The 27476-nt window shown below is 43.5% G+C and overlaps 1 protein-coding gene across 3 annotated transcripts; it reads left to right on the forward strand.

The window, feature by feature from the left end:
* Positions 1 to 1400: 1400 nt before the first annotated feature.
* On the forward strand, positions 1401 to 26260 carry Cep20 (centrosomal protein 20). 3 transcript variants are annotated; one of them, XR_009057415.1, is made up of 5 exons: positions 1401 to 1480; positions 6196 to 6393; positions 7930 to 8014; positions 19866 to 19976; positions 24789 to 26260. XR_009057415.1 is itself a non-coding variant. In XM_057775398.1 (5 exons), exons 1-5 carry the CDS (start codon positions 1453 to 1455, stop codon positions 24866 to 24868), a joined length of 525 nt encoding a protein of 174 aa, XP_057631381.1. In that variant the 5' UTR covers positions 1401 to 1452; the 3' UTR covers positions 24869 to 26260. The 3 variants fall into 3 exon arrangements, 2 of the variants coding, with proteins under 2 accessions (XP_057631381.1, XP_057631382.1); XM_057775398.1 differs by having other exon boundaries at positions 19843 to 19976; XM_057775399.1 differs by lacking the exons at positions 19866 to 19976; positions 24789 to 26260 and having other exon boundaries at positions 7930 to 8018.
* The last annotated feature ends 1216 nt before the right edge of the window (positions 26261 to 27476 follow it).

Genomic DNA, 27476 nt, shown 5'->3' on the forward strand with positions numbered 1-27476 from the left:
CATTCCTCTACGTTGATTTCAAACCTTTGAAACTGCTACTCACTTAAGAAATATCTGGAGAGCATTTACCTTGATGCACAACTGTCACCCCAGCATTTAGGAGGTTAAAGAAAGGAACACTAATTCAAAGTCACCCTGTGTCCTACAGAGAAACTTTTAAAAAGGAACAAAGCCAACCTTAGGAAGAACATACATGTATCTTCCTTTAGACACATTTAATAGAAAACAAAACAGAATTCGACCAGTATGGTAGCACTCATTGGTAAAATCCCAGCACTCTGACACAGAGGAAGGAAGACTGTTAGGTCAATGCTAGCCTGGGCTACAGAATGAATGTCCAGCCGGGCGGTGGTGGCGCACGCCTTTAATCCCAGCACTCGGGAGGCAGAGGCAGGCGGATCTCTGTGAATTCGAGACCAGCCTGGTCTACAAGAGCTAGTTCCAGGACAGGCTCCAAAACCACAGAGAAACCCTGTCTCGAAAAACCAAAAAAAAAAAAAAAAAGAATGTCCAGACAACCTGAACTACACAATGAGGCTGAAAAACAAACCAATGATTTCTTTTTAATAAAATCTATACTTCTTATTACATTTCAATTCCTTGAAAATATGCTGACTGGCATCCACTAATAAATAGACTTGCGTTATTGGATTGTCCATAATTTTAAGGGTCCAGTTTTAGAATCTAGGTCAAGATTGCTTCTTATTTAACAGTGTCTTTGGCCTTCCTGGAGAGCCAGCTGCAGGCATACTACCTCACACCGTTTTGAACGTATTATTCCCATGTTCTTTTTTCTACTTATAACACCACATGTTATTCCTTTATCCGTTATTTCCAGGAATAGCTCGGGGACTCCAAATGTACTTGGTATTAATGCTAGTGTAGAGAGCAGGCTTTGAAGAAACACGGCCTGGGTTTAGGTATCACCTCCACCATCTGCAGGTCATCTTAACGAAAGCTTGTTCACCATTGAAAACTCAAGTTTCCTCCTCTGTAAAATGGGCACCTGAGCGTGTAAAGTTCCTAGTGAGTGTCCTTAGACTACCAGCAGCCAATCATAGCATCCGGGAACACGATAGAAAAACCAACTTTCTGTCCTCGACTCAAAAAGACCCAAGAGTGGGTCAGAGCCATCTGTTCTAACTCTACTTCCAGGTAACTCTGATGGGAGCAGAGAAGCCAGCACCTTAACCTCCGGGACCGCAGCAGCTCCCGCGGGCAACGCTCAGGAACTGACTCGGCCCTGGCTCCGCCCTCTTTCCCTATGCAGGGCCCGCCTCATACGCTCGTTGATTGGTGAATTCTCTGGTGGCGATTCGCCAATCACCCGACCTCAGACACAGAAACAGTTGAGGTTGCGCCTGAAGAGAGCAGTGCTCCTATTGGTTAGAAGTCTCGCCGCCGCGCCGGGCGTAAGCACGGCAGACGCGTGACGCCGGTAGCAGTTGAAAAATGGCGAGTGTTACTGAACTGAAAGCTGGTGAGTTCGCCGAGGGGACGCTCGCCAGCGGGAAGCGTCGCGCCTTCCGTCTGTGATAGGGATGGGACGGAAGGAGAGCGCGCGGGACACCGGCTCGGCCTTTCCGGGATCGTTCTGAGGTGGCGGGGCCCGCCGGGGGGCGGGGAGGCGGAATCGACCGCTGCGCATGTGCTGTGGGAGGGCCAGGCGACCTGGAGGAAGGAACTGAATCTTTCTTTAGTCCCCGAGAGGGCTGCAGGTCTGTTCCTACGGACGCCTGGACATCCATCTGAACCCCGCTGAGCCGCCAGCGCCAAGTCAAGGCCTTGTGTTCAGGGCTGACCATTGACAACACCACAGTCACGTTTGGTAACACAGTTCTTAACGATTTGTACATAGGTCCTCCTGGTCCTTCGAGATAAACCTGAGGCAGAGTTGCCCATCCTGGCTGTTCTTCGGGATTTTTCCGAAGAGCTTTTCCAAAGTGGTTATGTGCAGGACCCTGGGTTCCATCCCCAGGACTGCAAAAAACAAAGAGTAAGCATCAATAACACGTGTATCCTATCAGCTCTGGTAGTTACAGTTATTGTTTGCGTTGTAATTGTAGTTAAGGCTTAGGGTGTGATCCTCTCTTTCAGACACAACTCATCCATGTTGATTCCATCTAACAAACCCCGTTCTCTATATTGGGAATTTGAGGTGCCGAGAGGTAAAATATTTCATCCAAGATAATTTAGGTAGAAATAGACTGGCGTGGAACTCCCATAAGGTGCAGTAGCATCTTAATCACCGAGCCATTCTGCTTCACAATGAATAAAACCAGTCCTGAGTTTCAAATAATTCAGAGACAAAGCCAGTGATAGTGGAAATTTGGAGATGACCAAGTAGAGTAGCTTGGAGACTATAATTTAGTAACCATTGGCAAAATATGTGTTGGTGGCATTGTGCAAAACTAGACATGCCTCAGGCCCCAGGAGGATATATAACGCGTGTGATATTGTATAAACTTCTCAAAGGACTTGAAGATAATCCGGTGGGAAATAAGTAAGATTAAGACCAGCTCCCAACATGGGGAGATGGTCCAGAGGTTAAGAGCACTGGCTGTTCTTCCAGAGGTCCAAGTTCAATTCCCAGCAACCACATGGTGGCTCACAACCATCTCTGGTGCCCTCTTCTGGCCTGCAGGGATACCTGCAGGCAGAACACTGAATACATAATAAATAAATAAATAAATAATCTTTAAAAAAAAAAAAAAGACCGGCAGCCGAGCAGTGGTGGCGCACACCTTTAATCCCAGCACTTGGGAGGCAGAGGCAGGCAGCTCTCTGTGAGTTCAAGGCCAGCCTGGTCTACAAGAACTAGTTCTAGGACGGTGGCCTCTATAGACTTGGGGTTTCTTCTTTATGTTTGTTTTTCTGTATTCTCGAGCTCTTGATATGCTTTGTGTCCAAGAGAAATGTAATGAAAACTTGGTCCCTAATCGATGATCTTATATTTTATGGGCCTTTTACTCATGTAAAACACTCTTCCATCTCACCTAGATCTTCTTTCTGAGAGGTAGAGTTCATTACCACCGAGAAGGCAACCAAGGCATGAGTTAGGAATCTGCCACCAAGTCATGAAGGACATGCTAAGTTTTCCAGTGCCAGCTTCATTACTTTTTATTTTCTGCTGAGTATGAGGCTGTACTGTGTGTTCTTCATAGTAATTGGAACAGGATGCTTGCCAGTAGAAAAGAATCTCTCCATTTAATTTCCAAAGATGGAACTAGAGAACAGGGGTTGTCTTACGATCTTAAGAGTATGATAAAGCTTTCCTTTTATGGGCCTGTTACAAAGTAAATTTGTTGATAACTGCAGTTAGTGCACCTGTAGAAAGGCTGAAGGAATGAATGCATTAAAAAAAAGAGAGAAGGAAGATGGAAAGTCTATCAGTGTGTATCTTTAAATCACAAAACAAAAGAGAAGAAAGATGGAAAGTCTATCAGTGCATATCTTTAAATCACAAAACAAAAGAGAAGGAAGATGGAAAGTCTATCAGTGTATATCTTTAAATCACAAAAGAGAAGGAAGATGGAAAGTCTATCAGTGTGTATCTTTAAACAAAAGAGAAGGAAGATGGAAAGTCTATCAGTGTGTATCTTTAAATCACAAAACAAAAGAGAAGGAAGATGGAGAGTCTATCAGTGTGTATCTTTAAATCACATGACCAAGGATGTTGCTATTTACCAGAGCTTAGGAATAATACTGATTGGACCTAAATGGATAAGCTGTCTTATGAATTTTTATTGTTGTGGCATAATAATGCTTTTGCCACTGGCAGAGCATAGTGTTCTGTTAAACTACACTTTTTAGCTGGATGGTGATGACACACACCTATAATCCCAGCACTTAGGAGGCAGAGGCAGGCAGATCTCTATGAATTGGAGGCCAGCCTGGTCTACAAAGGGAATTCCAGGACAGCCAGGGCTACACAGAGAAGCTGTATCTCAAAAAATAAAACAGAAAACGAACTACCTTTTTTTTCACCAATAGTGTAAGGCACTATAGATATTATACATTTGTAACATTTAGTGAGCTCTTGTTATATTCTAGGTATTATATTGATTCTTCAGAACTGTCATGTAGTCACAAAAGACTGTTTGAAATGGGAAGGATCTGGATGGTAACATTTTTTTAAAATTGATTCTTTGTGGTTTCACATCATGCATCCTGATCCCATTCATCTCCACATCCCTTCACATCCACTCTCTGCCACTGCAACCTTCCCCTCCCCCCAACATAATATTTAAAAGAAAAACAAACTAATAATACCAAAAAAAAAAAGTCTTGGCATACATCTTTACTTGTAAGTGTTCATTGCAGTGAATCATTGGTCTGGTTCTAAGCCCCTGGTTTGGCTACTTTTGGTACTGAACCCTCACTGGAACTCCTCTTTAGTATCCTGTTGTTATCCTGTGTCATGGAGATCCTGTAGCTTTGGATCTGCAGGTCCGGCCCCTTCACATGTTCCAGCAGTTTATAGATGGGGGGGATGTTGGGTTAAGTCATGTTGGGTTAGCCCTGGTTCTGGGCTGGGTGGTAGCAGGGTTGACTCTGACTCCTTAAGTTAACAGTGGTATGTAGTGGGAGCTGCGGGCTGCGTTCCTGCCACCTGGCTCCCGGCCGCCTGGCTAGCTTATGCCCCGAAATAACAACAGACAAACTGTATTCTTTTAAACACTGCTTGGCCCATTAGCTCTAGCCTTTACTGGCTAATTTTCATATCCCGATCAACCCATCTCTAATAATCTGTGTAGCACCAGTCTTACCGGGAAAGATTCAGCATGTCTGACCTGGCGACTTGCTTCATCGCTTCTGCCCTGGAGAGCAGCGGCAGGGCGTCTGTCTGAGGTGTCTTACCTCACTTCCTTTTCCTTCCAGCATTCTGTTCTGTTTACTCCACCCACCTAAAGGCTGGCCTATCAAATGGGCCAAGGCAATTTCTTTATTAGCCAATGACCTTCCTCCATCAGTGGTATAGCCCCTTATTAGAGTCTCATTACATTTCCTTTTTTTAAGATTTATTTTTTTGTGTGCGTCTTTCTCTGTCTCTCTCTCTCTCTCTCTGTGTACATGTATACAGGAGTGCAGTTGCCTGTGGAGGCCAGCAGAAGAGGGCATCAAATGGTTGTGGGTACTCATATGGGTACCAGGAAGTAAACTGAAGTCCTCTGCAAGAACAATATGCATTCTTAACTACTAAGCCATCTCTTCAGCACCTTGTATTACATTTCTAACCAGACTTGAAATTTTAAAATCCTACTGTTGGGCTAGGGATGTTGGTTCCCTGTCATGCGTGAGGCCCTGGGTATGATCCCCAGCAACACATACGTTGGGGCTGGTCGTGTACATCTGTAATCTCAGCACAGCCCACAGGAGGATCAGAAATTTAGGGTCATGTTCAGCCTACATCAGAGTTTAAAGTTAGCTTGGGTTATAGTCTAGGTATGAGGCCTAAGCTGGTCTGACTTCCCAGCCTCCCAAGTACTGGAATTACAGGAATGTGCAACATTCCCAGTTCTAGTTCCCTTAAAGCAGAACAGAACCAAAACCCACAACACTTTTTTTTTTATTAAGAATCAACTGTGATTCTAAGACAGCCAAGGTTACAGAGAAACCATGTCTGGAAACAAACAAAAGTCAGTTATGGATTTCAGTCAGCTGGATGTGTGGTGGCATACTCGAGAAAGGCAGGCGGATCTCTGTTAGTTCCAGGCCAGCCAGGGCTGCATAGAGAGACCCTATCATGGAAAACAAAACCAAGTCAGCTATGGATGTCAGAAGTTTTTCTCTGTCGACAATAATGATATATTCCTTCTTTCTCTGGAGGATAGTTGTTTTCCATAGTCATCTTTCCCGACTAAAGGTCATAGTAGTGTCTGTTTCCCCTATAAATAGACAAACACTTGAACATCTGTGGGAGACTCAGGTAAACAAACTTTATTCTGTTCACTCTTTCCCCCCCATCAAACTCAGTCCCTAACTAAAGATGCATCATGAGTAAACTTGAATTTGCACAAATACATTGAGAGTGGATTATACTTTGAGGACTTTAATCTTTACAAATAGAGCTTATGATATTGAAATTGTTTATCTTTCTCTTTAAGAGCTATATTTGTGTCCTTTTTATTCTTTAACACATACCTGAATTTTCAACAGTTTGTAACAGAACCATTTATATTTTCCATTTAACAGTTTTAAAGGACACCTTGGAAAAAAGGGGAGTGTTAGGACATTTAAAAGCAAGGATCCGTGCTGAAGTTTTCAGTGCCTTGGATGATGATCATGAACCCCGACCATCATTGTCTCATGAAAACCTTCTAATTAATGAATTAATTAGAGAGTATTTGGAATTCAACAAATATAAGTACACAGCCTCTGTCCTCATAGCAGGTAAGTGGTTATTCATCCTTGAGGAAAACCTCTGCTTTATCCTTTTCTAATTCTCAGAAAACAGCCTGAATACACACACACACACACACACACACACACACACACATAATTTTATTACTCTGTCATGCAAGTGACTGAACACATAGCATCCTGTGGTTTCTTGTCATAGCATTAGCAAGTTTTGGTGAGCTTTATGCTGTCGGGGAAAGTAAGAGCTAGGACCTTCTACTGCAGGTTCTCCATGTAATATTATGCATACATGCTCATAGAGGATATGATTTTGATATGTTGAAGGTTCTCTAAAGATCTAGTATCAGTTTCTATTTCTCTCAGATTATCATAGCTGGCTGTATAATACCATCAACTCTCCAGAGGGGAATTTTTTTTTTTTTTTTTTTTTTTTTGAAAATGCCATCACCTAGGTGTGTATCATCCCTAGGATGAAATAGTAACAGTGCTGTCTTTGATATCGAGTGTTTTAGATTGGTTTTGTTGCTAATGCGTATAATCGCAGAAACTCAAGGAGCTGAAGCAGGAGGACACTGCTTCAAAATGAAAACCAGAAGAACACTGGGGCTGCAGCTCAGTGTGAGGCCAGAGGCTGATTCCCAGCACCGGGGAGGGGGGAGAAAAGAAGAGAGACCGGGTTTCTGCTCATTAGGTTTGCCTTTTCCATCATGCCATACAAGTGAAGGCCTATGGGACTTGCCTTTTGATGCTGCCTCACGTCACCTGGTACAACACACGAGAGCTTCAGTCATGTTGACTTCTACCCTGCAAATGGGGTAATGCTGTGGCTGTGCCATTTTTTTCTGCTCTCATAGACAGTTTGGTTGTTTATACTTTCTGGCAGAAGTGAATCAAATCCTCAAAAACATTTATATGAAGTTTTTGTGTGACCTTCATTTTATTTTTGTAAATAAATAACTAAAGATGAAACTTCCATGTAGTCTGGGAAGTGAGTGCTTCCCTCCAGGTAATAACTGCCACTGCTTTTGTGTGACTATTGTCCACTGTCTATCAGGGAGGTGGTGGCTCACATGTGTAGTCCCAGCGATCAGGAAGCAAGGGCAGAAGAATTAAGGCCAGTCTAGGTCCCATAGTGAATTTGAGACCAGTCTGTGCTAGAGTAAGACTCAGTCTAATAGTTTTTAATTTTAATTTTAGAATTACTGTCCCTAAGTGGATATCTATTTTTATGAGCTATTTATTATTATCTTGTGTTTAATGTATAGGCATCTTAGGAAACTTACTGAAGTCCAGCATTGTAATTTTAGATTCAGAAACCATATTACCAATCACAAATTGGGGATATAAAAAGTGAGTATGTGTTAGCTTTAATTAAGTTCTACATTTCCTTGCATTGGAGTTTGTTGACATAAAGTCATATGCAGTTTGATCTGTGTTGGTATGTGCTGTCAGCATTCTACCAAAGTCTGAGAAATGTATGTACCTAGGAGATATGGTTATTATCAAAATTAAGTTTGCCTTTTAGATTAATAGACTCAGTGCTTTTCTGAATTCTTTTCCCTCCAGAATCTGGTCAACCTGTAGTTCCATTGGACAGACAGTTTCTCATCCGTGAACTGAATGCCTTTGAAGAATCAAAGGATAACTCAATGTAAGAAGTTTTTAAAAGAGGTTTGCAGATGTTGCATTCAGTGCTACCTATGATTCATTTTAATCCAGCAGGAACTTATTGGGGTTTACTGTAAGTTACACACTATATGAGGTCCAAGCAGTATGGCAGCAGGTCAGTCACCTGAGGTCTCTGCTGCAGCTGAGCTTTTTGTGTCTTCAGAGAACTGAATACCTAGCCAATCACCATGCCTGCCTGCCTGCCTGCCTCTCTTCCTTCTTTCTTTTCTTTTTCTTTCTTTCTTTCTTGAGGGCTTTTTCCTCAATTTGTTTCTTTTGGTGGTGGTAATTAAACCAGAGCCTTACCTGCTCATGGTGCAGCACACCCTGTACCCTGAGCAGTCTCCTTGGCCTGACCCTCTGTTTTCTGTTTAAACTTAAAAAAAAGTGTGTTTATGTGGATGGGTGTTTTGTCTGCATGCATGCTGCTTACCACATACATGTGGCCTTGGAGCTGGACTTACAGGTGGCTGTAAGCCACCAAGTGAATGCTGGGCATTGAGACTGGTCCTCCGGAAGAACAGCCAGTGCTCGTAATTGCTAAGCACGCCACCTCTCCAGCTCCCCCTTCAGCCTTCTTACTTCTAAGGATGATTTTTCTTGGCCTCCTGATCTTTTTTCTTCTTCCTGAGGCTTTGTTCTTTAAGTTGCTTTCTTCTTCATATTTAACTCTTTCTCATTGCTTTTGTCACTCCAATGTAGAAACAGACTCGGATCTCTTCTCTAAAAATGAAAAAAAGAAGAAAAAACAAAGCCTTCCTATCAACTTCCTCTCACCCTACTACTGCATTATATTCTTTAATTGCGAGGTCTGCCCTCTGCGTTCATGTTACCATCCCTCTCTCTTCTGCTATCTTCAGTGCTCCTTCTCATTTATACTCATCATTTCTTAGTTCTTTCCCTGTGTTTAATACTTTCTACATTTTACCATAGAGTCCCTAACTGGCTTATTAGTTTGTACCTAGTGCCAGAGTACATGGCTCAACACAACTTTACTAGCTGGAAATTTCTTTGAAAACTCATGTTTTCTTTCTAAAAGCTTGTTGAATTTTTTCATTTGTTTTTATGGTATAATTATGTTTGTTTTACCATAAGTGGTTTTATATAATATGCCATTTAAACTAACACTCCCTCAGTGTTGTCCTACCCCTAGAGCCAAGTGTATGCCTGTTTTTGCAACATGTAATACTGACTTCTCCACGCTGTTTCCTGTCCTGTTTCTTGTGCTTCTTCACTGTTGTAAGGGTTCCCGGTGGTAGTCTTGCTTTCTTCATTGACTCCTTTAAATCATCAAGTATTCAGCAGTTTCTGTCTTCTGCTTTTATTTCTACACCCCTCCCCACCATATTCTTGAGTCTCTAGGGAGGTCTGTATGGGGCAAATGTGCTAATTTTCCTGAGTTGGGGCTCATGTGGTGTCCAGAAGACAAGGGCACTCTTTGTGCTTTCTCACACCTTCCTCATAAGCTGCTCATGAGCTGCTCAGGTTTTGTTGGTTTTTTGTTTTCGTTTTCTTTTTTCTCAAGACAGGTTTTCTCTTTGTAACAGCCCTGGCTGTTCTGGAACTTGGCTTGTAGACCAGTCTGCCCTTGAACTCACTGACTTCTGAGTGCCTGGCTGCTGCTCAGATTTTAAAGGCAGAGTCCACAGGCAGTTTAAAGGGAACTCTTTCTCTGGCTAGTCCTTCACCCGTACTATTGATTCTGCCTCTGGGTATCACTGCCCTGTGCCATGCTGTTCACATTGTTAAGGAGCCACCTGACTAGTTTATCACCAGTCGCTTTTTCTTTTTTTTTTTTTTTTTTTTTTTTTTTTTTTTTTTTGGTTTTTCGAGACAGGGTTTCTCTGTGTTTTTGGAGCCTGTCCTGGAACTAGCTCTTGTAGACCAGGCTGGTCTCGAACTCACAGAGATCCGCCTGCCTCTGCCTCCCGAGTGCTGGGATTAAAGGCGTGCGCCACCACCGCCCGGCCTCACCAGTCGCTTTTTCAAGCTGATTTTATCCTGCCCTCTATCTTTCTTTCTTTCTTTCTTTCTTTCTTTCTTTCTTTCTTTCTTTCTTTCTTTCTTTTTTTTTTTTAATGGAGAGAACAAACTGTTTAATGAACAATGGCCATTTTAGGAAAATATTACCTCTTGATATGCAGAAAACAGGAAGTGATCTCTAACCTCTATCCTAAGGCAGCTACTGCATCATTTAAAGACACTTAATAAACATCCATTATATACATGAGCAAGTCACAACCTGTAGCATGGCTTCCAGCTCCAGTGGCTTTACCCACCTCACTGGCACACAGCTCATTGCAGCTTCATGGTTCTTTGCCTTGGCAGCAATTGTTCCCTCTTCTGGAAGCTGGAGATCTCTCTTCTTTCTCAACTTCTGTGGGATCACCTTTCATCTTCTTGGCCCTGTTTAGATGCTCCCGCAGGAGTTGGGAAGGAGAAAGAAGTTACCCACAGGTTTTTGACTGTATTTTGTTCTCATTGCAATGGATTTCAGTTACCAAGAAAACTGAGGCGGGCGGTGGTGGCGCACACCTTTAATCCCAGCACTCGGGAGGCAGAGGCAGTTGGATCTCTGTGAGTTGGAGGCCAGCTTGGTCTACAAGAGCTAGTTCCAGGACAGGAACCAAAAAGCTACGGAGAAACCCTGTCTCGAAATTAAAAAAAAAAAAAAGAAAGAAAGAAAGAAAGAAAGAAAGAAAGAAAGAAAGAAAGAAAGAAAGAAAGAAAACTGATTATCTGCATAAAATCCAGGTGACCTGGAGAAGGAGAAAAGAAAGTATTTCGTAGTTCTACAGTTTCATGTTTTCTTCTCTTTATACTTGTCTTTGTGCTGATATGATATGACTACGAAGGGTTTCAACAGCAATCTTAAACAGACTACAAAGGAATATAATGGTTGTTATACTACATGTTAAATAAATGATTCAAGTAAGTGCAGAGTATTACTATAGTGGACTGTTACTATAATATTGTATATTTAGAAACTTCCAATTGCACTTTGATGTGTTTTGCATTGAGCATCCAAATGCTGTGTTGCTTTGAGCTGGACAGGTGAGCCAGGCTGGCCTTGAACTCAGAGATTATTGCCTCTGCCTCCCAATTGCTGGGATTAAAGGCATGTGCCACCACCACCCGGCCTTGAAGGGAAAGCTTTAAGGCACTAAGTGTGAGTGATGACAGCAAGCTGACTGCTTGCATATACTTAGTTTGTGTCTTAACATCAAGTGGCATGAGCCCTTAGAGAGGAACAATGGCCTGAGTGAGGTGAAATCTCTTAAGGTGTCATGGTGAAAGTATTGGTGTTTTGCTACGAAACGTGTAGATGGCAGAGAAAACTGTAATGTTGTCTCCATCTGCCCACTGACACCTCTCCCCAAAGGGGACCCAGTGAACATTTTTCCCTTGCATTATTCAGATCCAAGCTCACCACTTAGAGCACAACTGTGTGTATTTTCCTCCACTTAATGAGAGAATGTATTGAATATATACATCTCTTTTTCGAACACATTCCTCTTATTTGGGGGGTATTTTGTTTTTGGGTTTTTGTTGTTGTTGTCGCTGTTGTTGTTATCTACACAGAATATGAAGGTGTCTATTGAAGGCTGTCTCCCTCTGCTTCCTTTTCTTATCATGTCTTCCCCTTTTGTTGTAAACAACTCTCATGTTCTTGGGTCACTGTGGATTCCTGCATCCATGAGGTATTTTCCAGCATTTTACTATTCTGCCAAAACCTATCTGACACCTGCTATCATGTGGGATACTGCTGGAGATGTGGCGGCACACTGTTTTCTGAAGTGTTCCCAGATGCTCACAAAAGACCCTCTTGGTCATTCTTGATGTACATATACAAAGCATGTGCCCCAAGAAATCCTGCCACAGAAAAGAGCCTTTGTCATCTAACCTGGTAACCAGATTTATTGGGTGAAGAAATCTTTAAGGGGGCATAGTCCTCCTTTTTCCAGAGATAGTGGCCATGGGTGCAATAATCACTGTATTTGAGTGTTAAGCAAAACAGTGGGCAATGCTTTATACATTTGGACAGTTTTTGAAATGTGTGAAAAAAGTCTCTAAGAGTAGCTTAGTCAGTGTTCTATTGCTTTGAAGAGGCATACAGCAACTCTTACAAAGGGAAGCATTTAATTGGGGCTGAATTACCATTCCAGAGGTTTAGTCCATTTTCATCATGGTAGGAAGCATGGCAGACATGGCGCTGGAGAGGTAGCTGAAAGTTCTATATCTGGATCTGCAGGTAGCAGGAAGTGAGGAGACACTGGAACTGGCTTGGTTTTTGGAACCCCAAAGCCTATCCCCAGTGACATACTTCCTCCAACATGGCCATACCTCCTAATGTCTCTCATGTGTCACCACCCCCTAATTACCGAACATTCAATTATATGAGCCTATGGGGGCCATTCCTTTTTAGACTACCACAATAGCAAAGGGTGGTGAGCAGTTGGGTAGGAGGTCATTCAAGCAGAAGGCATTGTTTGCAGTTAGCAGTGTTGGGAGCTCTTAGATTTTTCCTAGCCTTTTAGTAGCCTCTGAGACAGTTGCCTCAGATGAGCTAGTTAAAGAGGAAACTGATGACCAGCTTTATTTCCAGAATGGAGCGTCTTGCTGCTGTTGGACTCTAGCATCCAAACACCAGAAGGAGTCGCCCCCAGAGACCACTTCATACACCACAGCCGATGCAAAAACATGAGGATTTTATTAATTCTGTCATGACAGGGTCCCCCAGCATTCAGGAAGCCGAGGGACCTCAAATAGCTGGTACAGTCTACTTTTAAAGGGGCCGCAGAAGCAAGGGGGGTTGTTCTTTGACTATTATGATTGGCTTATTTGTAAGGGCTATTACCAATAATTGACTGAAGAGCTGTTGCCAGATCAGGTGAGGTAAGAGGTCATTTTGACCCCGTTTCCCAGGGGACTGAACCAAAACATACGTGTATGGGTAATTGTTCAGGAACTGAGTACGTGCTAGTGTAGCTGTTAGGTCCTTGGTTCCCAGGGGAGGAGGGGAAGCACTATGGCACAGAGGCTGAGAGGATTCAGAATTGTCAAAATGGCTTCAGAATTGTCTTAAAGTCTTACATTCCCTTCTCTTATTTGGTCAAATATCTCAATCTTGAGATATTAGTAAATTTGGGGGACTAATTGGATCTGTACACAGAAATTAACAAACCAATGTTATAGGCCCATCATAGATCAATAGAGGGCATCAGGTCCTGTTGTTCTGGGACTTGGGAGAGTTAGGTTTGTCCCCAATTACAAGACGTATGAGAGCTGATATGGTTGAAACTGCCAGATGAGGCTATTTCCTCGTACTAGGGAGGTCCTGCTGACAGGCATAGCCAGCAAGATTGTGTCAAGATGGGGTCAGTACTATTCAGCAGAGAAAAGGTTCCCACTATCAGATTAAACAGTCGCTGACCTGTATTAGCTTGCCAGCAGTGAAGCAGGGGTTGCAGAAGGGTTCTTAGCACTAGGAGTGGGGCCTAGGGCCCTGGCAAGGGGAACTACCTCAGCAGGGGCTGGCTGGCCCTGGTCAGGAATACCGGGTTGGGCCCTAGTACTATGGCCATTGGAGGTGCTACAGCAACTCACAGGGCAGACAGAATCCCTATGTCTTTTCTTCCTGAATCATACAACCATAAACCCCAAGTATTGCCTGTCCTCAGTGAAAGTGATTGTGATTTCAGATTTTTTTCTGGTGTGGTACGGGTGAGAGAGACTAAGTTCTTTTTGTTAACCCTCAACCAGGAGACATTGACGTTGGTTTTACATCCCCAGGCAGCACAGTAAAATACTTTAGGCCCCCCATACTGCAGAGTTTGCTTTTTCCCTCAGACAAATATTCAGAATATTTGCATACAGGATAAAGGTTTCCGGGGCTTTGCTCAGTATCCTCCCAAGAGTCTTTTGCTAAAACACACAGGTCAAAAGTTAGCTGGGGGAACCAGGTATTTAGGGGATGAACTCCATAAGGCTCGCCCAGTATCAAAGTTAGTCAGGGTCCAGGTTAAGTCCTGAGGTATAAACATCAGGGCAAAGATCAGCAAGCCTGGCAGAATCAGGCCTCCTTGAGAGGATTTTGGGTATGCTGAAACTTTTATTTGAAAGGTCCTGGGTCATCCTGTGGAGGTGCAGGCTTGACGTGAGATGCATGGATCCAGGCTGCAATACCGTCCACTTTGAGGGCAGTAGGTGTAGGGTCCCTTTCAGCGAGGTTCAAGGTTTTGGGACCGGTGTCTCCGAACGTACACAGAATCGCCAACCTGGAACAGGTGTGAGATTTCCGGGTGCCCGGGCTGGTTTTGGGAGGTGCCAGCAAGGAAGCAGGGAGAGTAGCTTAGTCCAGCGGGCAGCAGCAGAGATAGCTAGGGCCCCTTTAGGGAGGGTCAAGTCCGGCTGGCAGCAGCAGGCTCGGGTCAACTAAATACTATTTCATGCCCCAAGTCCTTCCCGACACCCGTGGAGACAGTCCCGCTGTTTGCCCCTGGGAGACAAGTGGGGGAGATGTCACAGGTCCCTGTGCTCCACATGGAGCATTGTTTTGGGGAAGTATCTATGTTCTGAACCCCCGTGTCCAAATATTTTCTCCAGGGGAAAATCTTCTGCCAGCCTCCAGGGGCAGCTGTGGGGGATCTCGGATATCCCAGGAGGCTAGCCCTGCCACTAGTTGACAGAAATCAGGGGTGAGGGCAGGGGTATCAAAGCAAGGGCTTGAGGAGGCGTGGATTGCAGGTCTGAGCAGGCAGCTGCTGTTCTGGCTGTGGGGTGCTGCAGCTTTCCTCATGTCCCTCCGGATATACCCCAGGCGTCAATTCTGGAACGACTGCGAGATTTCCAGGTGTCAGGGTGGCCAGGGGTCTCTATGCCTGGGCTCGGAGATCTGGAGAGCGTTTAACCGCGCATGCAGATCGGGTTTGGGAGCAAATGGGTCATGAGGGGCCTTAGAAAACCAAGGGGGGGAGGTCCCCTATATTGGATCTTATAGGGGGTTAGTCCAAGCTGAGGCGGGATGTTTCGCACACAGAACAGGGCTAGGGGAAGGAGCTGTACCCAGTCTCTAGTGCCAGATTCCAAAGGCTAATCTGGTTTTATTTATCCTTTTTACCTGTCCTGAACTCTGGGGTCTGTATGCACAATGTAATTTTCCCCAGTCTTACCTATGCCCTGACTTTTCTGAGCAACAAGGCAGTTTTACCATCAACCTCGATTACCTTGAGCAGGCCAAACCTCGAGAAGATTTTTTTCTGCCATCCGACTGCTGTCCCTTTAAGTAGGCTGCCCAGCTCATTCACCATTGCTGCCCTGCCTTCTTACCAGCGTGTGCCACCAAAACCGGCTCTGCTTGGGCATTGCTGTACCCCAAGTTTCCCACAGCTGCGGTCTGGGAGCTGGGGGCAGTTGTTCTCTGAAACTTGCAAGCAGCTCGGGAAGGCTGTTTGGAATTGGACTCCGGCATCTCCAGGGCCCTCCTCGCTTCAGTCAGTCGCTACCTGCCAGGGCAGGCGGCTGTAAGCAGAGTTCCCAGGCTTGGGCTGTGACCAAGGCAGCAGGAAGGAGGATTCAGCTGGCAGTGGCTGCAAAGCCTTCCTCAGCAAGGTGGACATGGCAAAGGCAGAGAGCAGCCTGCTATTTATTACAGCCCTGGAGAACAGTAGGGGAAGTCAAAGTCTCCAACAGGTCTTTTTTTAATAAGAACGTGGGACACTCAGTCCTTGTGTCCATGGTCAAATGCTTTAGACATAGCGAGGGGGAACTCTTCCCCATTTCCCCCGTATACCCCAGAATCAGACACTTGGGTGCACAGCGTAAGGTGGGCAGAGCGCTGCTTCAGTACCCGGATGTGCTCGGCGCCGTTCTACCCGCTTCTGCTCAGCAGCTGCTTTGGGAAGTGTCTCGAGCCCAAAGTCCTGTAGGTCCACTCCTCCTCACTAAAGTCCGCATTTGGCCACTCAGGGGCTGCTCTGTCTGAGGTGCGCAGTCTCTGCAGCTGTCGTCTTCTGTTGCCTCCCTAAAATTACCCTTTACTAAGTCCTGGAGGGAGCATCTCTGCAGCCCCTCCATTCTCTGCAACTTGCTGTCTGATGCAGACTGGCCTATAAAAGACATCACTACATCGGCTTGGCGATCTGCTGCCGTGGGATCAAAATGGGTGTACATCCTGTACCCCTCCAATAGTCTTTCTAAAAATCCTGTAGGAGTACTATCAGACCTTTGTACTATTGCTCTTAACTTAGCCAAATTAGCAAATTAGTGGGGTGCTTTGCAACCCCCCCCCTTTTTTTAGACCCGCCAATTGGACTCTGGCAGTAAAGACGGAGCTGCTCCCTACCAGCTGGAGTATTGAAGTCCAATCCTCTATCTTGTCCGGTGATTGGGTTGGCCTGCTGTCAGCTCCTGGGACATTCTTTTGAGCTTCAAAGAGAACTCACTGCTTTTCCTCTGTGGTTAGGAGCACCTGTAAAAGCTGCTGGCAATCACCCAAGTGGGCTGATGGGTAACCAGAACAGATTCTATAAACCCGGTCCGGCCTGAGGGTCCCGAGAAAAGGAAGGGTTGTAAGTAAAGATTAGAGGCAGAAAAAGGCAGTATTGTAATTGGCCTGCTACTGAGCGAAGAGGAAATGCTTGGGAAGTCACTCTCATCCTTCCCCTGTCCCAGCATAGACGCTGAGTACTGAAGTTTTCAGGGCTAGGGCCCGACCAGCAGGGCTCCTCAGGAATGAAGTGCTTCCTCCGGGGAAGGAGAAGGGAGAAGTCTGCCATGCTTGGCTGAATATCAGGAAGAACCTGGATTCTGGGTTTCTTTCACTCCTATACAGAAAAGAGAGAAGACAAAGGGCTCAGGGAGGGGCAGCCACTGCCTCCTCCAGCAGTGGGGCTGCTTTTGGAATCAAGGGAACTGATGATGGCCAGGGGGTCGGTGCCAGGTTCTGAATTCCTGCAGGTGGATTTTAACAAAGACAAAGCAACATACAAAAATACAAAGAGACAGACATAAACTCAAAACCAGAAGCTGGTGCTCTCACCACCACTCTGATGTAGAACTGAAAATACATAAGAACAAAAAGACAGACATAGCAGAAGCCACGCGGTAGCAGATCCAAAAATACTAATGGAGGATCACATCTCCCCTGGAGATTAGGGCAACCTGGTCGCCCCTCCCTCCAAAAAACGCCCATGAAACGTCTTTCAGGGCTAAGGCAAGGGATCTCAGGACAAGTCTGCCTCCTCCCTTAGCCCCGTTTCAATACAGACCCTGCGGAAGTACAATTTTCAGATTACTAATTTACAATTACACAGAAACAGAAACACAATACACAAACAGACAGACATAAAAATGAGCTCGTTTCTTTATACCTCCAACTGGGTCTAGAGCGTGTCTGGGAGTGATTCGATTCCCGGTCAGGGAACCAAATGTTGGACTCTAGCGTCCAAACACCAGAAGGAGTCGCCCCCAGAGACCACTTCATACACCACAGCCGATGCAAAAACATGAGGATTTTATTAATTCTGTCATGACAGGGTCCCCCAGCATTCAGGAAGCCGAGGGACCTCGAATAGCTGGTATAGTCTACTTTTAAAGGGGCCGCAGAAGCAAGGGGGGTTGTTCTTTGACTATTATGATTGGCTTATTTGTAAGGGCTATTACCAATAATTGACTGGAGAGCTGTTGCCAGATCAGGTGAGGTAAGAGGTCATTTTGACCCCATTTCCCAGGGGACTGAACCAAAACATACGTATTTGGGTAATTGTTCAGGAACTGAGTATGTGCGAGTGTAGCTGTCAGGTCCTTGGTTCCCAGGGGAGGAGGGGAAGCACTATGGCACAGAGGCTGAGAGGATTCAGAATTGTCAAAATGGCTTCAGAATTGTCTTAAAGTCTTACATCGCTCTTTGGGAATTGGGGGGTATACGTGCTGAAGATCAGACTTGGGGTTTTGCACATGATACGTGAGTGCTTTCCCACTTGGCAACAACCCTTGCTATACTTTTCTGTATATGACCTTTTAAAGCTTATTTTTGCAAAGACACTTTACTGTCTATGAAATTGTAGGCTAGATGTGCTAATTATGTATTATCTAAAGCAGTTTAAGATATCTGACACTTAAAATTTCCTAAATCTCGAGCCTTTAGCAGTCTTTCAAACAAGTTGACTGTAAGGGACAGGCATGAAGTGTATCCTGATATGATTTCCTACAGCACTCCACTGAGCCTGTGCTGCTCCTTGGCCTGGAGGAGCTGCTGAAATTCTCAGTCATGTGCTCCTGTCCCACACATTACTCCAGAACTCACTGTATCAGGAGTATTGGGAACTGTACTCACCTGAGTGTTTACCCAGATTTCTTGAGATTTCAGGCTTCTAGAGCCTTAACTGAGGCCATGGGATCTGCTTCAGACTGTCTAAGCGCTTCACACATGTGCCTGTCTGTGGGACTGCCTGAACGTTCTTAGGCTGTGCCTCCCACAGGAAGTGATACAAGAAAGCAAGTAAGGGCTAGAGAGATGGCTCAGTGGTTAAGAGTATTACCTGCTCTTCCAAAGGTCCTGAGTTCAATTCCCAGCAACCACATGGTGGCTCACAACCATCTGTAATGAGATCTGGTGCCCTCTTCTGGCCTGCAGGCATACATGTAGACAGAATATTGTATATATAATAAACAAATAAATATTAAAAGAAAGGAAGAAAGAAAGAAAGAAAGTAATAGGCCCTTGTCCTTACCACCTGTCCCATTGGTAGAAGTAAGTGAGGTTCAGTAAACTATAAGGGGTTTAGACTCTGTTTTCAATAGGCATACCATACTTTGAACCATTATACCAATTGGGCAGGAGATGGATATCTCAAAAGTAAATGTATTTACTTGTATTTTCAGGGGTGAGATTGGAAGCAAAGGGACTTTGACTTCTGTGCTGTCAGCAGACCAGCCTTCAGGATTAACAGGACTCTAGGTGACATATTTTAAGGAAAAGCACAAAAAGGAGTTGGTTATGTGTGTAAATGTCGTTTACACACATAACCCCTGAGAGACACTAGCACATTACTGAGGCCTGGTTTTCTCATTAATAAGTTGGTTGTAGTAGAGTGATGGGTAAGAGGGAACCACAAAGCAACCTTTTAGATATTAGTTACTGCGCAGCTCACCTATAACCAAAATTTAATGTGCCTTTTACTGTGTGCAAGGTGCACAGCTAGAAGCTTGACATTGTGAACTCATTCACAGCATACCAAAGGGACTGCTCAAACCCTTTGAGGGAGAGAAACATCTGTGAGGTTCAGGAAACTTAAGATCTTCCAAGGTCTGCAGCTGGCTGTTGGCAAAGCAGGAAATCAATTTTAGGTTCTAGGAAGGTTTTAGGCTGGATTTGGAGTTGACAAGGAGAATTCCAGTGGGTTGATTGTAATTTTATTTCAATTTAGATGATTTTAATGGTATTAATGTGTTTTCTGGGGGTTTACAAATTCTCAAGAGCCATGCGGTTACTGAAGTGGTGCACATCTTTAATCTCAGCACTCAGGAGACAAAGGCAGATGGATGTCTTAAATTTAGGGCCAATCTGGTCTAAGAGTTCCAGGGTATCCAGAGAAACTCCATCTCGAAAACAAAAACTTCTCAATTTAATTGGTAGTTTTAAACTGAGAGTGACCATTTGCCACTTGGATAATAATCCTGTGTCTTTTGCGATCTAGTGAGTTAAAGGGGGCAGCTTCAGTGTCAGAGTTACCTTTAAAGCAAATGTCTTAAGCTTTTTCTACTTATGGGAAATGAATTGATTTTGGTTTTGCCTTCTTCCTGAAATAGTCCTCTGTTATATGGAATTTTAGCCCATTTCTTGCGTGGTCCTCCAGATGGCATCCAGAATGTGCTTCTGACTGAGTCGACACTCCAGCCTCCAAACAGGCATCCCAGCTGGAAGCCCAGCAGAAAACCAAAGGGTAGGTGTTTCCAACGTTCTCCCTTAACTTCATTGACTTTGTTCTCCTCTGGAGCCTTTGAGTCCTAACTTAATTACACTATGTCTAGTCCAGTGTTCGCCTGTAATACTTAGCCTCCAGAGAGCTACCTGCTTTGGGGAAAGAAAATCTTGACTAGGCAAAGTGATACAATTTCAAAGCCAAGGTCTTGAAAGAAACCCCGACTTTCACATCAGTGGGATCTTTGGAACTGCCTGGCTTACCACACTGTATAGTTTTCCTTGAAATCAAGAAGTCTTTCCCCCCACACACACACACCTCCCACCTTTCCCAGACTGAAAAATAGAAGGCAAGATTACTACTGTGCAGAGAAGCCATGTCTGTGTGTGCCATTACATTTTCAGGGACTTTCTGTGGTAGATAAGTTACCTACAGATAACAGATTATTTTTCAAAATACTTTTGGTACAGGCTCTCACTCTAGTTCTGGCTGTCCCTGAGCTTACATCAGTCTTTTTCTTTAACCTCTTAATACCAGGATTAAGTGCAAAAGCCTCCATACCTTGCTCAGAATGCTCACCTTTAAAATGAGCTTTCAGAGTAAAGCATGTGATTCGGGCTTGTAATCTAGGCAGTGAAGATATTGAATTCAAGGCCAGCCTGGACTACATAGCAAGACCCTGTCTTCAAAAGTAAAACATAAAGAAGATAGGAATAATAAAGCTAAATGAATTTTTGGTTGATTTGATCACATTGATAGCAGGTTCTGAGTTGGTTGTTTGAACTGAGTGCATTGTAACTGGGTGTTTTCCCATGTGGTAGAGTTGACACTCTTTCTCAAAGGGTAGTGGTTACAAGTGGGGTTTAGGCCATTATATGAGAGTTGAAATAAATTCATAAGGAGTGCCCAGGATGCAAATTGCTCTGTGAAGTTTTTCTTTTTTCTTTTCCTTTGTTTAGCTTTTTTCCTGATCATTGTCCATAACAACTTGTAACCAACATTCTAAACAAAAGAAAATATCCATAGTCCATTTTTTGGGAATGTGGTCATAGTTTTTCAGGCTACTCCCTGCTGAATTGGGGTGCTGATAATATTATGGGGACCTAAAGAAAATTTAGAATTATAATCAAGTCGTGACTGGAGTGTCCTGCGAGGCTTAGTCATTTCAGCCAGCGGTCTGACTCCTCTCAACAGTCTTGACTGTTCTGGATGTAGGACTCAGGCATCTGGGCCATCTGGTCCTATTAGAGATTTCTCAGGGGGTTGTCCTTGATCAAACCTTATTTTTCTTAGCCCAGAATAAATCTATAGGCTCTCATTTTCTGTAGAAACAAAAACAAAACCTCTTCTCCAAAGAAACATATCTTTTGACTTTTTCGGTGAGGAGCCACATCTTGCTTGCCTTCCTGTGAAGTTATTTCTAAGTCTCTGTGACCAACACTGCCATGTGAGTGACTTGCTGCCTCTTAGCTTCTGAAAGCGACATACTTGTGAATCAGAATAAGGTTATCTGTGCCTTGACTAGTTCTGTTCTCTCTGTTGTGAAACTGAGCTGACTGGGTTGGACAGACAATCGTTCTACTAACTTCCAGAGACTCAAGGTTAGGAGAATAGTTACTCAGTGCAGGCCAAGGTTGAGCACAAGGCTACCATCCAGGCACAGCCAGAGCATGAGTGTAGGAGCTTTCCATGCTCATGCTAGAAATCGCTAAGGCTCAGACACTAGGGCAGAATACTATTTTACAAATACTTAGAATGCAGAATAAGCAACTAACCATGTCAGTGCATGTAGAAACCTCTGAAATTCTCCATTTCCCTTTAACAGTCTCTCTATCCTGCCCATCCTAACTTCCCAGATTCCCTCTCTTCCATGGAAGATGGTCCTGTTGACCTTTTATTAGTCTTTAGGGACTAATTCTGTGTGTTTAAGAATCTGCATGTGTGTTACCTTGCAGTGTGCTTATGGGATGGGGGTTGAGTCTCTGTAGTGTGGTATTGCCACAGATGTATTTTTACTGATGAACTGGGCTAAGGTTTTGTTTTTAAATTGTGTAAGGTTGTGTCTTTGTCCGTACATACAAGTATCTCTCCTGTGGAAGTTCCTAAATCAGAATTCCTGGTTCACAGACAACATGGGTGTATTTAAACATATAATCCATATTATTTAGTCCCCTAAAAAGGCTTTACTAGTTTTTACACTTAAAGAATGCATGACAGTACTCAGTTCTTGTCCCTGGTGGTTACTGATGACACATTAATACCTGTTAACATAATAACCACAAGATACTGAATTAGTCTCTTGAAGAAAAATAATGTTTTGAGAAGTAACTTCTGGTTTTTAAATGTGTTAGAACTTCCTTAATACTAATGTAATGGTAGTAGAGAGTTGAAAGTGAGGAGAGGAGTCATTAACCAGGCTCGGTTCTTCTGGTCACCTTCCTCTACTGGGAGGGAGGGAGGAGGCAGGCAAGCTGGGAATCGAGACATGCTTTGATGTGTAATAGTGTAGCTACAGTTGGTAAAGTGGCTTTGGGCACCTGCTCTGTATAGAAAGCTCCAGAGGAAGCTCTTGAGTGAGGGGAGCTACAGAGCTACAGGGACAGTGATTTTATGATTTCTTTCTTTCTTTCTTTCTTTTTTTTTTGTTGTTGTTGTTGATTGTTTTTTGAGATGGGTTCTCAGTGTAACCCAAGCTGGCCTGGAACTAGCTCTGTAGCCCAGGCTGGCCTTGAACTCAGAAATCCACCTGGCTCTGCCTCCAAAGTGCTAGGATTAAAGACTTGTATCACCATTTCTGGTTTGCAAATTATTTTCTTTTCTTTTTTTTTTTTTAAATATTTTATTTATTTATTATGAATACAATTTTTGTCTGTGTGTATGCCTGCAAGCCAGAAGAGGGCATCAGACCTCATTACAGATAGCTGTGAGCCACCATGTGGTTGCTGGGAATTGAACTCAGGACCTTTGGAAGAACAGGCAATGCTCTTAACCGCTGAGCCATCTCTCCAGCCCCCTGCAAATTATTTTCTTAACACATTGACCTTTGTGTTCAATGCCTTGAGACGAGCCCTCAGCCGTAGATCATCTGTAACATGGTTGCTCTCTAAGTCCAACCTGACTGCACTTGACAGCTCCTCTTGCTTAAATGGAGGGTAAGATGTTGTCGAGGCTCACATAGGTACCCACCCTCAGAGGAGAGCCCGTCACCTAGTCCTGTGGTAAGTAGATGTGATCTTTGAGACAGAGTAGGTTTCGTTCTAAATAAAAGTTGAAGTTTTTATGACAGAAAAGCCATCTCAGTTCTGCTTTAATGTACATCTGTCAGTGTACTTTAAAGTGCAAAAATAACATAGTTTGGACCAAGGAGGTGGCTTAGTAGGTGGGAGACATTTACTGTCAAACCCAACAACCTGACAGCTTCAGACCCTCACAACAGAAAAAAGGAACCAACTTCTAAAAGTTGTCCATTGAAGCCAGCACTGGTGGCGCACGCCTTTAGTCCCAGCATTCGGGAGGCAGAGGCAGGCGGATCTCTGTGAGTTGGAGTCCAGCCTGGTCTACAGAGTGAGTTCCAGGACAGCCAGGACTGTTACACAGAGAAACCCTGTCTCCAAAAGCCAAAAAAAAAAAGTTGTCTTTTGATTTCCATGTATACTTTTGATTTCCATGTATACCTGCGTTGGCCTGTGTGTACACACTCACATGTATGCATATGTGCACACGCACACAAAGAAAGAAATTTAATTTTAAAAGGCCCTTCATTTTTTAATTTAAATTTTAATTTTATCTGTTTTTTTTCTTTTTTTTTTTTTTAAGACGGTGTTTTTCCATGTAGTCCAGGCTGGCCTCACACTGGTGACAATCCTCTTGCCTCAGCTGGGATTATAGGCATATGCCACTACACATGACTCAGACATTTTTTTTTTAAATAAAGTTTTATTTTATTTTTATTTATTTATTTATTGTGGGGGTATTTGCCTGCTGTGTGTCTATGTATCATGTACATGCCTGGTACCCAAGGAGGCCAGAAGAGGACATCAGATTTCCTTGAATTAGACTTACAGACCAGTTCATTGTGCGCTGCCATGTGGGTGCTAGAAACTGAACCTGGTTCCTCTACAAGAGCAGTAATTGCTATTAACTACTGAACCATCTCTGTAACTTGGCATGTGTGCCTCTAGCTCCAGCATTGGTGGAGCAGAGACAGACAGATCTCCATGTTGATCAGAGTGGCCCTGACTTGTATTTATCCTTCTACCCCAGCCTCCCAAGTTCTGGGATTACAGGTGTGTCTCCCTATACCTAGTTTATCTTTGGATTTTATTTTATTTAGTTATCATTTATTACACTTATATGTATGTTTGTGCACACATGGACCATAGTACATATGTGGACATCAGAGAGCAACTGATAGGAGTCAGTTCTGTAAATTTCAGGGATCAAAGTTGGAGATCAGACTTTGTGGCAAGCCTCTTCACCCACTGAGCCATCTTGCGGGCTTTAAAAGCACTTTCCACAATTCCCTGAATAGTGTTACAGTGTTGATACAAAGATATAAACTGTACTCCTTTTTTGTTCCACATGAGGGCTTAGCTAGCAGGCAGTCACAGTAGCTTTGTTCAGTCGCTGGGACACACATGGTGGAAGGAGAGAACTGCGTCCCTCAAGTTGTCCTCTGACCTGCACACACATGCCTGTCAGTCCTCACCCCCACAAGTCAATATATGTTATAAGAAAAACTCATAAAATACTAATATATTGCCCTAAAATAGATAGAGGTGTGTTTGCCTGTCTGCCTGTTTTGGAGTATTAACACCGATATATTCTCTCTAGATGACTACCCGAGGAAGGACACGGTCCTGAGCACCACGACTGAAGAGCTGCATGCTGCTGCACAAGCAGTCAGTAGATGACTCTGATCTCAGCTGTGTATGCGGAGAAGTCAACTTATTATTCCCAGTACCGTTAATTAGACCACCAGTGTTTGTAAACGTTTGAGCTTCTACAAACATTCAGCCTCAAATTTTACTGTATCTGTGAAAAGCTAATCCGTGCTAAAATCCACTGGAGAAAAATATGTATTGTTTTTAGGATTGTTTTTTGTTTTGTTTTTTTACTTTTTTGTTTTTTTGAGTCAGGGTTTTTTTTTTTGTTTTTTTGTTTTTTTTTTTTGTATAGCCTTGGCTGTCCTAGAACTTACACTATAGCCCAGGCTGTCCTCAAACTCACAGAGATCTGCCTGCCAAGTGCTGGAATTAAAGGTGTGCACCACTACTGCCAGGGCAGGATGTATTTTTTATAGTTCTTAAGTTTGAGAAAACTGAAAGGTACTTTGTTCTTTATTCTTTGTCCCTTTTCCCTTTTTTAAAGGCCATCACCAAGGGCTGTGGATGTGCTTCCAGGGAAGCACTTGCCTCGCATGTGTAAGGTCCTGAGTTTAGTCCTCACACTGAGAAAAAGAAAACACAAGTACAGATCTTTGTCTGTATGCTCTGTTCATTAAACTTCCTTCAGTTAGAATTATATAGACCTGTGGAAAAACTCATGTTTTTGAAAAAATATTTAAAGGACATAAAACCAAAATTTACTCCTTTAAAGTTTGATATTTAAGAAATATCTGAATCACTGTCTGCCCCAGCTAGTTTTGTCTCAGCTTGACACAAGTTAGAGTCATCTGGGAAGAGGAACTCTCAGTTGAGAAATCTTCCTTCATCAGATTGGCTTATGGGCAAGCCCGTAGTCCATTTTATCAATGATCGATGTGAGAGGGTCCAGCCCATTGTGGGTGGTTGGTCCTGGGTTCAGTAAGAAAGGCCGAGCAGGCCTTGTTGAGCAAGTGTCTGTGGTGTTCTACCCTGACTTCTTCAGTGGTAGCTTGTGATATGGAACTGTATGCTGAAATAAACCCTCTCCTTCCCAAGTTGCTTATGGTCCTGGTCTTTACAATATTAATGAAAACCCTGAGACACTTTAATATTGATCTTTAAATTAACAATGTTCTTTTCCCAAGAACAGTGTGGCTTCTACTAGGGAATTTAATGAAAAGGTAACAGGGGAAATAATTCTTTTAATTTTGTTTTAGTGAAACAGGGTTATTTTATTCTATAAAGAATGTAAGGACAAGGCTTTGGGAGAATTGCCATGTAGGAACTTTAATGGAGCTGTTACCAGAGCTCCCTGTGCAACTTCCTCCTGCACACAGTGACGGTAGAGACTATCTTTTGCTTACATGGACTCTTGAGAGACTTAGTAAACAGGAATTTTGATTCTTAAGATAGGAAGATCATAAGAACTGCTACTGTTCTGCCTCTGCTGTTTATCAAGGAGATTTTTCTAGTGTAGGTAGCTACAGCCTTATTTCATGGAACACAGTTGTCCCATCAATGGTTCCTTACTGTCAAGAATCACACAGCATAGAGTTGCACAGTTTTATTACAGATAAACTAGCATGGGGGACAGAACTTAACAATGCATAGCCAAGTATGTGCCACAGGAAGAGAGCTGAGGGTTACTGTCAGTGGCATTGGAGACTTGGAATGTTACCAGTTTGAGTTGTATTTGGTGATACTAGTCATGCACTGCTCAAAGATGGATTCATAACATTCCTGTTAATGCAGAACATGATGAAGGAAACCCCTTTAAATGGTCTTCACCACTCTAAAGTTCTTAGAAGCCCTGTTGGATAAAGGGGATCCATAAATGCAGTTTTACAAGAACCCATTTCCATTTTTTCTTTTCAGTGTAAAAATAGAAATGTATTTAAAGTACATTTCCTGTTGATCATTCTTACTGTACTTTGAACAGAGAGAATAAGCTGATATTGTACTTGTAAGCACAGTAAAAAAGAACAGCCTGTTAACATTGGCAAGCTAAGGGTGGATTGCTGGCACATAAAGGCTGCCTGCTCCTATAATGTGTGTATCAAAAAGGGATCTAGAGCAGTACAGAGCCATGCAGACAGCAGCCCAGGACTAGTGCTGACCCCCATTCCTGATGCGGACTTTGTTTCTCTCTTGTTTTATCAGAGAACATGGGACACAGTTCTGTTTTAGAGTAGCAGAGTAGGCACCGTCACCAAAAACTGATGACTTCCAGTGATCATTTAATATACTGACAGTTGAAATCTAAAATGCATGAAATACCTGGTGTTAAAAGTAATGGCTTTGTGGGAGCCCAGGTAGTTTGGATGCTCACCTTAATAGACCTGGATGGAGGTGGGTGGTCCTTGGACCTCTCACAGGGCAGAGAAACCTGCTTGCTTTGGGCTGAGGAGGGAGGAAGACTTGATTGGGGGAGGGGGAGGGAATGGGAGGTGGTAGCGGGGAAGAGGCAGAAATCTTTAATAATTAAATAAATTAATTAATATAAAAAAATTAGAGTCCTTTAAATTGGAGTGTGTTATGTCCATATTCTGTTGAATTGGCTGAATCAAGGCTTACAATGGCTGGGTCTTCTGTTTTGTTGTCTTTGTCAATTTTACAGCCTTGAAATGCCATTTCTATGGTGCCTGTTCTGCAGTTT

Source organism: Chionomys nivalis, chromosome 7 (assembly GCF_950005125.1).
Source record: "Chionomys nivalis chromosome 7, mChiNiv1.1, whole genome shotgun sequence".
Classification (NCBI taxonomy): Eukaryota; Metazoa; Chordata; class Mammalia; order Rodentia; family Cricetidae; genus Chionomys; species Chionomys nivalis.